We start from the raw sequence: 11974 nt of genomic DNA on the forward strand, positions 1-11974 counted from the left end.
AACCAACAGGACGGAGTCAGTCAGGAGCTCTGTGTCTCTAAAGCCCGCCCCTACTTCTCCCTCTCATGTCTCCAAAATTGAGGAAGTAGAAAATATATTATTTAACATTTAGGTGTCGAGAAAATGTTTGTGCTTTTTATATCTGCTGTCAGTTTACAAACGGCTTTTATATCCAACTTAATTTAACTCAGCTGACTGTTTTAACATCCACTAACCATCGTGTTTCAGTCAGTACTGTGTGTGTGTGTGTGTGTGTGTGTGTGTGTGTGTGTGTGTGACTGAGGCTGGTGACTCGCAGTCTCGCTCGTTCATGTTCAGTGAAGGAACTGAACGAGAGCTCCGCCTCCTCTCTCTTCCTCTCAGTCAGTCAGTGATTTGTGTTCTGAACAGAACGGTCGGGGAAAATAAATGTGATTGTTTTAGCAGCTTTCAGTTTGCAAACTGTAACTTTATCCAACTAAATTCTCAGCTCATTAGTTTATTATTCACCACCAGCTGTACTCAGTACGATCGTGAGCAGAACTAAACGTTCGGCCGTGTTTCAGTTTATTAAATTCTGATTCGCAGACAGAGCTGCAGAGAAGTACTGAACGATTCAGTGAACGAATCTTTAGAACGATTCACTTTACTGAACTGATTCTATTGATTCATTATACTGAAAAGAACTGCTTTTCACATCACTACAGTCTGGTAGTAGCTAGCTTGGTAGGCGGTGTTCTCTAGATCAGTGGGAGTGGCCTGAGGTGCTGTGCATTCTGGGAGTTGTTGTCTTTCATCCACATGAGCCAAAAATACACTTTCTGCCTTTTCTTGGTCAACAAGGCCCCAACCACAAAATTTATTTCACATTTCTACTACATATATGACCCAATGTCAATACAGATTCATGTTTCAGCCGTTGAAGTATCCCTTTAAGTTGATCACTCGCAAGAGATTTTAGAGTCTTAGCTACGATAGAAAGTTTGGAAGTTGGCCTATATTTGTTTAAAAGTAAAGGGTCCCCTCCTTTTCAGTTAAAGATGTTGCAATAAAATCAGCAGCTGACTTTAAAAAATAAGTCTTTAAATAATCCAGGCCTGTCAGTTTACTCTTAACTCTTAAGTGTAATGGCCCTGTGCACCACAGTGACAGTAATACCTGAGGAACAGTTACCTGACGTGCAGAACGGACAGTAGGAAACCTCCTAAGGGGGCTCAATCTGACAGCATTGTCACTGAAAGTCACCAAAGACAAATGAAGAGGAGTTCTCCGTCTATAGGAGATAATAAAGAAACAGGGCAGAAAGAGGAAGAGGAGTAAATGTCGGACACTAGCAGACATAATGGAATGGTGATGAACACTGGTTGGAGGGCCCCCTAGTTGATTTTTGCGTAGGGCCCCAACAGACTCTAGACTCTCAGTGATGTTTGCAGAATCTGTGTAAAGACACACACACTGATAAAAGACACACTAAAGACATTTCTAACAGTTTTTGAGTGGTTGACATTGATTTTACTTTAGAAGTTTAAGGTGCTGTTCTCTGCTACATTTACTCTAATCCTCACACAAAACCTTTAACGACAACAACAAAAACATGTTCTACTTCTAAATCTATCTCTCATCTTCATCAGCAGTTACTGGAGAAGACGTCCCCTCCTTCACAGTCAGAGTTGGAGATGACGTGACTTTGCCTTGTGGACGTGTGACAGAAGATCAGCCAAACTGTGACCAGATTACTTGGATTTTTAGTCATTTTATTGGGGAAACAGCAGTAGAGCTGGTTACAAACGGGGATTTAAGTAAAAATGCTAAAGCTGAAGCTGAGAGACTAAATGTCTCAGAGGATTGTTCTCTGGTTATAAAAAGTGTCACACGTCAGGATGCTGGTCATTACACCTGCAGACAGTTCAGATCAGGAGAACAACATGGTCCAGATGCTAAAGTTTCTCTGTCTGTTATTGACGGTAAGTACTGACAAACAAATGTTTTCTGATCAAACAATATACTGAAACATGACAATATTTATGAACAACGTCTAGCTAGAGTAATCCACAGAATATTTATGATTACAGTGAAAATGTTAAATTAACTCCTCTTTTCTTTCTCTCTCATTTTCACCAGTGGAGTCTCATGGTCTCGTCTTCTTTATCTGCTCTGTGTCGACATATTCTGGGTGTTGGCACTCAGTAGAGTGGCTGTATAAAGGTCATATGAAAGACACAGAGACAACACAGCGCACCTGTTCAGCCAACGTGTCATTACCATCTCCTCTTCCTGATCAGAAGTCAAACCTTGATGAGTCCCTGTATTGTAATGTGACAGATGTTAGGAGTGGACAAATACTGAGACTTAATGTCAGACATCAGTCCTCACATGAGGAAACAGGTAATGGTCTTATTAGATTAATCTTCTGTTCAAAGATTACATCATACTTTCCAATTTACTCATTTACTCTATTTCAATATGTTTATAGTATTTATCCACTTTCATTCTGTTTTGTTTATTTACATAATACTCAACAAAAGGAAAAGGAGGCACATCATCACGACTCGCTTTATTTTGTTCTGTTTCTTGTCTTGTGTATGTGTCTCTCCTGCTCTCTCTCCCAGACTCGTCCCCCATCCCACTCCACCCCATTATCACTTTCAATCTGATATATAATTGATAAAGCTAAAGGCATAAGAATTATACACTTGAATATCAGGAGCCTTCTTCCAAAAATGGAGTCTGGGTCGCCCAGCACAAACCTGATGTTCTTACCTTTTCAGAAACATGGCTGCACAGCAAAATTTGTGACAATGAAGTTGAACTTGATAATTATATGTTATATAGAGCTGACAGGGGCACAAGAGGAGGAGGTAATAATGGAACATAATGGAATGGTGATGAACACTGGTTGGAGGGCCCCCTAGTTGATTTTTGCGTAGGGCCCCAACAGACTCTAGACTCTCAGTGATGTTTGCAGAATCTGTGTAAAGACACACACACTGATAAAAGACACACTAAAGACATTTCTAACAGTTTTTGAGTGGTTGACATTGATTTTACTTTAGAAGTTTAAGGTGCTGTTTTCTGCTACATTTACTCTAATCCTCACACAAAACCTTTAACGACAACAACAAAAACATGTTCTACTTCTAAATCTATCTCTCATCTTCATCAGCAGTTACTGGAGAAGACGTCCTCTCCTTCACAGTCAGAGTTGGAGATGACGTGACTTTGCCTTGTGGACGTGTGACAGAAGATCAGCCAAACTGTGACCAGATTACTTGGCTTTTCAATCGAGATATTGGGAAAGCAGCAGTAGAGCTGGTTACAAACGGGGATTTAAGTAAAAATGCTGAAGCTGAGAGACTAAATGTCTCAGAGGATTGTTCTCTGGTTATAAAAAATGTCACACCTCAGGATGCTGGTCATTACACCTGCAGACAGTTCAGATCAGGAGAACAACATGGTCCAGATGCTGAAGTTTCTCTGTCTGTTATTGACGGTAAGTACTGACAAACAAATGTTTTCTGATCAAACAATATACTGAAACATGACAATATTTATGAACAACCTCTAGCTAGAGTAATCCACAGAATATTTATGATTACAGTGAAAATGTTAAATTAACTCCTCTTTTCTTTCTCTCTCATTTTCACCAGTGGATTCTCATGGTCCCGTCTTCTTTATCTGCTCTGTGTTGACATATTCTGGGTGTTGGCACTCAGTAGAGTGGCTGTATAAAGGTCATATGAAAGACACAGAGACAACACAGCACACCTGTTCAGCCAACGTGTTATTACCATCTCCTCTTCCTGATCAGAAGTCAAACCTTAATGAGTCCCTGTATTGTAAGGTGACAGATGTTAGGAGTGGACAAACACTGAGACTTAATGTCACACATCAGTCCTCACATGAGGAAACAGGTAATGGTCTTATTAGATTAATCTTCTGTTCAAAGATTACATCATACTTTCCAATTTACTCATTTACTCTTCCAAAAATGGAGTCTGGGTCGCCCAGCACAAACCTGATGTTCTTACCTTTTCAGAAACATGGCTGCACAGCAAAATTTGTGACAATGAAGTTGAACTTGATAATTATATGTTATATAGAGCTGACAGGGGCACAAGAGGAGGAGCTGTGGCTATATATATGTTTCTTTTCATTTTGTGTCTGAACCTGCCACTCCTAAAGTACCCCATTCATTCTTTGAATGTCTTTTTGTTAAGTTAAGACATCTCATTATCGGAAGTATATACAGACCCCCACCTGTTCATCCCGAGTCAACCAAATGCATAGTATCTGCCCATACTTCATTTGAACATCCGTGTGAAATGATTTTCCTAGGCGTCTTCAACAGCAACTGGCTAGACCGCTCTTCTTCACGTGATAAAAACTTGCTGAACAGTATAAATTTAATCCAGCTGATCAACAAGCCTACCAGAGTTCAGGACCCTAAGTCGAAGTCATTATTAGACTGGATCCTTGTCACTCATCCTGGCAGAATTATTAAATCTGGTACTCTGATTGTTTTAGTGACCACTCAGCTATATTTTGTTTGTGGAAGATTAAAACCCCCAGTCTTCCTCCAAAATACATTAGATTTAGACAATGCAAGAACATTCATTGAGATAACTTTATATATGACTTGGTCGAAATAAACTGGGACAGGTTTCAACTTATACCCAATGCTGAAGATGGCTGGGATTATTTTCATTCTGAACTCACACGAGTTCTTGATAAACATGCCCCCTGGAGGGAAGTCAGGCTGAAAGGAAGACATTTGCCTTGGATCAGTTCTGATCTGATTAGTCTGTTCAAACAACGGGATAAAACCTGGAAGATATACAGAAAAACCAAGGACCCTGCTGACTGCCACAACTACAGATCCTTAAGAAACTTATGCAAGACAAAAACACGTAACGCTAAATCAGACTTCTACAAAAAAGAAATCTCTCGGAAATTGTGCACAGTAAAATTCAAAATAAGTCAAACAAAAACATCACTACCCAGATTCGATTCGATTCTTGTTCCCAAACCCAATAAAGAAATCGGCAGACGAGCATTCAACTACAAAGCGTCCTCTGACTGGAACAATCCACCGACAAACATCAGAACAATAAATTCACTACACATTTTTAAGAAGTCACAAATCTACCTTTTCTGACAAAACCATGTTGCAGCTTCTAATGGTAATGTCTTCTTACCCCTCTAATATCTTGATTGCATATGTCACTATGTGCATCTACCTCTGATGACTTTGTGTGGGTGCTGTGGCTTTGCGGGAGGGATACGTGGGCGGATGGGTGTTGGAGAGCCTTTATGTTTATTTGTGTATTTTGTGCTTGACTGTCTGTATCACACTGTAATGTTGTGTTTTTGTTTTTGTGTTGGACCCCCTCGAAAACGGGATGGTTCATCTCAAGGGGCAATCCATCAAATAAACAGAATTTCTCACATTAGCAATGAAAAGCAAGCTTGATGAGATGGGTTTGGATCAATTGCGATGTTGAAAAATGAAGTCAATGCAGAAGTGCAAAATCCTGCAGATAGTCGAGTGATCACTAGAGGCTACAAGAGGCCCAGATGTCACACACACACAGCCAATCAAAGCATTACAGCATAAATAAACATGCCTCAGCTCCAGCTCTCAGCCTGTCATTAGGTTGACTGAAAGTTAGGCTGAGACAGGATTTCCAACATGCCCCTGCAGTAGCGGATGGATGACACCACTCAGGCTTCGCCCAATGATATTCACAGTCTATTCTATTGTGCTGACTATTTAAATATCTGTCTGTACCTCCTCATGAAGTCTACAAAAATACAAATGTCAGATCAACTCTGCTGCATTTAGAGATATTCAAGTTTTAAAAAGTACAAGCTGCTTCTTTTTTAATTAATCATTTTGAACAAACACTGCAGCTTAATGCGTTCTGTGTTTTCAGTCTCTTTTACAGGTTTGCTCAGGTTCATTATTTTCTGTGTGCTGTTAGCTGCACTCATCATCATCGTTGTGGCAGTCAACATATGGTCATGGACTAAAGGTGAGGAACTTTTCAAATGTCATTTTTTTATTCATTTGAATATTTGTTGAACCTGGATTTTCAATATGAACTCTTTTGTCTCTACAGAGAACAAACCTCAGACGGATCCCAATGCTGTGAGTTTAACAACTGAATAATCAGCCGTTTGTTTTTGTACTGTTCAAAGGTTCACTGTTGTTCTTTAAATAGAGTAAAGCAGTTCTTAATCCCAAAAGGCTGCAGGAAAACTGAGAATATATTATCATTTGATCAGATAATGTAGTTTTTTTTTTCCGAAGGTGCAAAACGATGAAGATGAAGACGAAGACGATGGGTCAGTCGTCTATGAAAACTCTGGAGGCCATGATGCCTCGATAGGAAACCAGTGAGCGACAACATCAGGACCTGTAACATCTTAAAAAGTGTTCAACATGAAACATACTTTTCATGCTTTTTCATTTTAAGAATTTTCTTCCAGTTTAACCGTTTGCTTTTTTTTTTTAAAAAGCCGTGACACACCAAGGAGATCGTCGGCCATCAGTGAGCGGTTGTCGCCCTAGTTTTTGCAGTGTGTCCAGCTCTGTCACCACCCATCGGCCCCATGTCGGCCTTTTTTTGGCCGATTCGAAATATTGAATTGCAGTCGCTGTGGGGAATTTCTCTTAGTGGCTGTTGGGAGGTTTCATTTCTCTCCAGCTCTCCTCTCAGGTTCAGTAAAGCCTCTTGAGCATGCCTCTGTAGTCTCCATGCTTTCACCCATTAGTGAGGTTTCTCCTTATTTGTCTCCTCCTCCTCTTCTTTTCTTTTTCCACTAAAAGACCAAGAGCTGACAACGCCAGCGCCATTTTCAACTTTTTATCAGACATTATTCTCCATTAATAGACGACCTATAATACGAGTGGTGAGCGACAGCGTCTTCTCTTATCATAACAAGGGACTACCGCCCCCTGCTGGCATGAAGAGTTATTTCCTCTCACGTGCAGAACATACGTGGTGGTTGGCTGTATACTGTAGTCTTTGCGTTGTGTTCAAGTGCAACTTTTTGGCCAAGACGTGAGGAGACGCCACAGGCTGCCTTCATCGTCACTAGTTCTTTGCCGTCTGCTTGGTGTGTCAGGGCTTTGAGATTTCAAACATTTATTTTAAGGAAAAGCTTTGTCATCAATTTTTGTAACCACACAAAAGAAACTATACCACTTTTGTTTGTATGATTTAAAAACAGTTATGGTCACCAGTCTTGTTTCTTCTGCAAGCCTCATTAATGACCCCCAACAGACCCACACACACACACACACACACACACACACACATTAACACACTGGTTGGATGTTCATACTGTAAAATATTTGCTCTGTAAATCATGAACATACCTGCAAAACTGTACAGCTCCATCGCTGCATTTTCTTTACATTTTGTCTTCTTTATATTCCGTCATATATATTTTTTTATTGCTTTTTATCTTTTTATCTTTTTTCTATTTAAGTCCCCTGCCAGTGGGAGCACTGCTGTTTTTATAACCTTTTACTATTTTAGCTCTATTTCTGTGTACAGTATTTTGCACCAAAACACCAAAGTCAAACTCTTGGTATGTGTAAATGTACTTGCCAATAAAACCTGTTCTGTTCCTGATGTTCAAATGTAATTAATTGAGTGAGTGTCTCCATTAAAACTAAAAGTTTCATGGTTTTAATTTAACAGTGCAGTGTTTTCTCTCATGTGTTAAGTAGGGCCCGACCGATATGGATTTTAAGGGGACCATACCAATACCGTTATTGGGAGAGAAGAAAAAATCACATATAGATATATCAGCCGATATATTTCTTGAATCTATGTTTGATCGGTATAGATAGATAGATACATACACATTTTAACATGTATCCCTCAAATGCAGTTATCAAACACTTGTGGAAAACATATATAATGCAGACAAGATGCTCACTCAAATGGAAAGTAACTGAACATGTTCAGGCGTCACCGCTTGACCCTCTGCAGAGTGATGTGGGCTTGTTGTAATCCATATAGCGCCCTCTGCTGGTGAAAGAGAACTGCTAGTGTAACACAATGATACCCAAACAAAATGCTATTTGACTGGTGAATAAATCTAGTGATATCAGCACATATTCATAACAGCAGACGAACGTCACTTCCGGCTCGCCAGAGTGACCACGCCCCCGTTTGTATCGGCGGTAGATTAGAAAACACTGCTAGCCGTGCGATTAAACGCGATTGCGAAGCTTTTTGTACTTTTTTAAAAACACAATTTAGTATCAGGTTTTCATTTCCAAAGGACAAAGGAGGGTAAAAGAAGAGCTGTGTGTGTTTGGACTGAAACTAGAGAGGATTAAAGTGGTAAATTGTGGGACCTCTGTCGTGTTCCTGCTGGCTTTAAGGCAGCGATCGTCTGTTAACAGATTGTTCACACATTCATTCACTAACGTATTAACAACGTTTCAACTGTCACGTCTCATAAATATGTTGGTGAAAATGTCTCTAAACGAAGGAACACTACACCAAATCCTCCTACTGAAAAATAAATGTCAAAATAAAAAGTTCTCTATCTCGATATAACACGTCGTCTCGCCCCACTCATCATTATTTACACTCAGGTATGAAGACAAAAGGTTTTAATATCATCCAGGTGACTTTACATGTGTTATTCTAAATCAGCTGATAACTCAGAGTTTATGTAAACGTCTGTAACCTCTCCATTACTGCTCTGAACACTGTTAGAAACTATTACAAATAAAGATTATTTAAAAATAAAGATCCCTCTCAGGTAACTCGGTTAATAATGACTCATCAGGTGTTTAAAGTCAGTTTCCTCTGATGACTCGTTTAAGCAGTTTGATGGAGAGAGATTGAACATACACTCACGTACGGCGCCGCCACTCCCTACACGCAGAACATGCGCTGTGCGTAGGGCCCCACGATCCATGGGGGGCCCCACGATCCATGGGGGGCCCCATTTTGCGCAAGGGGACGCATTCTCTGCAAATGCGCAAAGGATGCGCATCGCTGCTGTGAGGCGCGCGTAGAGCACCAAGTCAGCCCGAGGCAGGAGAGAAAAAAAAACAGACGAGTAATCTGACACCGCACGCAGCATCTGACCAATCAGCGGTCAGACAGGCAGTTGGATGCAGGTGGAGAGATGGCCTCCGAACAACAATATGAATCGGGAGCAAGCAAAAGAAAGAAAAAGTCAAAACCAGAGGAGGCTCGTGCTTCACTTGAAGGTATGTTGTTGAAATAAAAAATAAAAACTTTGAGGCATAAACACCCCAGCTGCTATTCTGCTAATCATGAGACAGAAGAGAGGATCATTCTGTCTACATGTGGACTGGAGATTAAATGTTCCAGCGGCCCTGATTATCATTTATTGAATGTCTTGTTAACTGCATTAATTCACCTCTGTTGAAGAAGGAGTGGTTAACTGACCAGTTGGTGGTCGTATGTTGGCTCAGGTTTATAGCCTATCAATCTATGCTATCAATAGAAGTTTTGGGCTATTTTCATGGAGGTAAAATGTCGCCATCTCTTGGTGAATTTAATTCATAACAGTCATATAAGATTAGATAAAATAAGATAAATTAAGATAATCTTTTATTTGACCCACAATGGAGACAGTTAAAGCGTTGCAGCAGCAAACAGCAGTGTAGGAATATAGAACTGAAGTATAAAAATAAGTATATAAAAATATTTAAATATAGAAATATCATCAAATCAAATCATAATGAATATTATTATTAGTTGTAGTCGTATTTGCATTAATTGCATTTTAATCTTTGTGAGGCTAGTATTTACATTCATTTCATTGTGTAATTTACCATTAAGACCAAAACAAATCTTGATAATCTGCTTGTATGATGGATTTCTTGTCATAACAAGGTCAATGCTGAAGTTTGTTACTAAAGGTGACACGGAGCCATCAAGCACCATGTCTACTGAAGCAGCCCCAACCAGCACGTCACCAGGGCCATCAAGCACCATGTCTACTGAAGCAGCCCCAACCAGCATGTCACCAGGGCCATCAAGCAGCATGTCTACTGAAGCAGCCCCAACCAGCACGTCACCAGGGCCATCAAGCAGCATGTCTACTGAAGCAGCCCCAACCAGCACGTCACCAGGGCCATCAAGCACCATGTCTACTGAAGCAGCCCCAACCAGCATGTCACCAGGGCCATCAAGCAGCATGTCTACTGAAGCAGCCCCAACCAGCATGTCACCAGGGCCATCAAGCACCATGTCTACTGAAGCAGCCCCAACCAGCACGTCACCAGGGCCATCAAGCACCATGTCTACTGAAGCAGCCCCAACCAGCATGTCACCAGGGCCATCAAGCACCATGTCTACTGAAGCAGCCTCACCCAGGATGTCACCAGGGCCATCAAGCACCATGTCTACTGAAGCAGCCTCACCCAGCCCGTCACCAGGGCCATCAAGCACCATGTCTACTGAAGCAGCCCCAACCAGCATGTCACCAGGGCCATCAAGCACCATGTCTACTGAAGCAGCCTCACCCAGCACGTCACCAGGGCCATCAAGCACCATGTCTACTGAAGCAGCCTCACCCAGCACGTCACCAGGGCCATCAAGCACCATGTCTACTGAAGCAGCCTCAACCAGCACGTCACCAGGGCCATCAAGCACCATGTCTACTGAAGCAGCCTCACCCAGCACGTCACCAGGGCCATCAAGCACCATGTCTACTGAAGCAGCCCCAACCAGCACGTCACCAGGGCCATCAAGCACCATGTCTACTGAAGCAGCCTCACCCAGCACGTCACCAGGGCCATCAAGCACCATGTCTACTGAAGCAGCCTCACCCAGCACGTCACCAGGGCCATCAAGCACCATGTCTACTGAAGCAGCCCCAACCAGCACGTCACCAGGGCCATCAAGCACCATGTCTACTGAAGCAGCCTCACCCAGCACGTCACCCGTCACTCATCAAAACATACCTCCGCTCATCAATGGCGCGAGAACGCTTGAGTGGCCTAGATTTGAGGAGCGTGGCAACTCTGTTTGGGCTATGAGGGCCATGCAGTAGGGTAGGAAAGAGTTCTGCGAGTGGAGGGTGGTGAGAGGTAGTGTGAAGGGTTGTAGCTGTGGGACGCCAGTGCTCACTGTCCAGCCTCCCTGAGGTGTGTTGGACTAGTAGAGGAGGTGGCAGGCTACAGGTTTGAAAGAGTTTTGTTTATTAGTTCAATTGATTCTACGTTGATGTTTGAATTGATAATGTAGATTTATAATATGTATATTTATAAAAAGATTATCGTTGAATCAAAAAGGTGTTCCTCTGTTACTTGGAGTTGAGAAACTTCAAAAGCTTGACTAGTTACACTTCCTGCCCTGCAGTGACTCTGACCACAGAAGCCAGATCATTCAGAGCTGCCACTGATGTGAGATAGATAAACACTCTGCTCAAACATGTTTCATTCACACATACATAATGAGCTCATCCGTATATCATGTATGCATGAGTATGTATCTGTATGCGTTTATTTATGTACATGCATGAGATTATGTTTGCATGTTAAGGTGTTTAGTGTGAATTTATATGTATGTGCAGGCAAAGTATTCATCTTTAGTGTTTTGTACCGTCTATGTCTGTTTCCTGTGGTTTGTCTTGTGATATTTACCTGTGGGTGTCAGATTGACCTTGTTTTCTTTGGAAATTTGCTTTTTTTGACTTTTTAAAACTGGACTTATGGTGTTGGATTCTTGGTTCTGAACGCTGAACAATACAATTATTTAATAGATGATTCAAAGATGTAACATTTGATTTTAGAATAACGTCTCTAGCTTGATTTTAAGATCTTTATGGTGCTCATCAGGTATCTGTGAAAGAGATCAAACCTGCACAGCTCTGTTGATGTACCCACGTTCACACGCAGACACTTCCCCCTCACTTCTTAGAAGAGAATAACCCACAGCAAGGAGGAACAACCAATTCTCAGGCTTCTTAAAATATCTCCACCTAACCC

At 41.4% G+C, this 11974-nt stretch overlaps 1 protein-coding gene across 4 annotated transcripts in view; it reads left to right on the top strand.

Moving 5' to 3' along the window:
- Nucleotides 1–7619, top strand: part of LOC109999859 (uncharacterized) — a 44591-nt gene extending 36972 nt beyond the window's left edge. For all 4 annotated transcript variants that reach the window (XM_065963988.1, XM_065963989.1, XM_065963990.1 and 1 more), the window contains exons 5-9: nt 3143–3469; nt 3627–3890; nt 5913–6011; nt 6099–6127; nt 6290–7619. In XM_065963988.1, coding sequence (XP_065820060.1) covers nt 3143–3469; nt 3627–3890; nt 5913–6011; nt 6099–6127; nt 6290–6379 — 809 coding nt within the window. In that variant the 3' untranslated portion in view covers nt 6380–7619. The remainder of the gene's footprint in view (nt 1–3142; nt 3470–3626; nt 3891–5912; nt 6012–6098; nt 6128–6289) is intronic.
- Nucleotides 7620–11974: the final 4355 nt, after the last annotated feature.

The sequence above is a fragment of the Labrus bergylta genome, chromosome 15, assembly GCF_963930695.1.
Source record: "Labrus bergylta chromosome 15, fLabBer1.1, whole genome shotgun sequence".
NCBI lineage: Eukaryota > Metazoa > Chordata > Actinopteri > Labriformes > Labridae > Labrus > Labrus bergylta.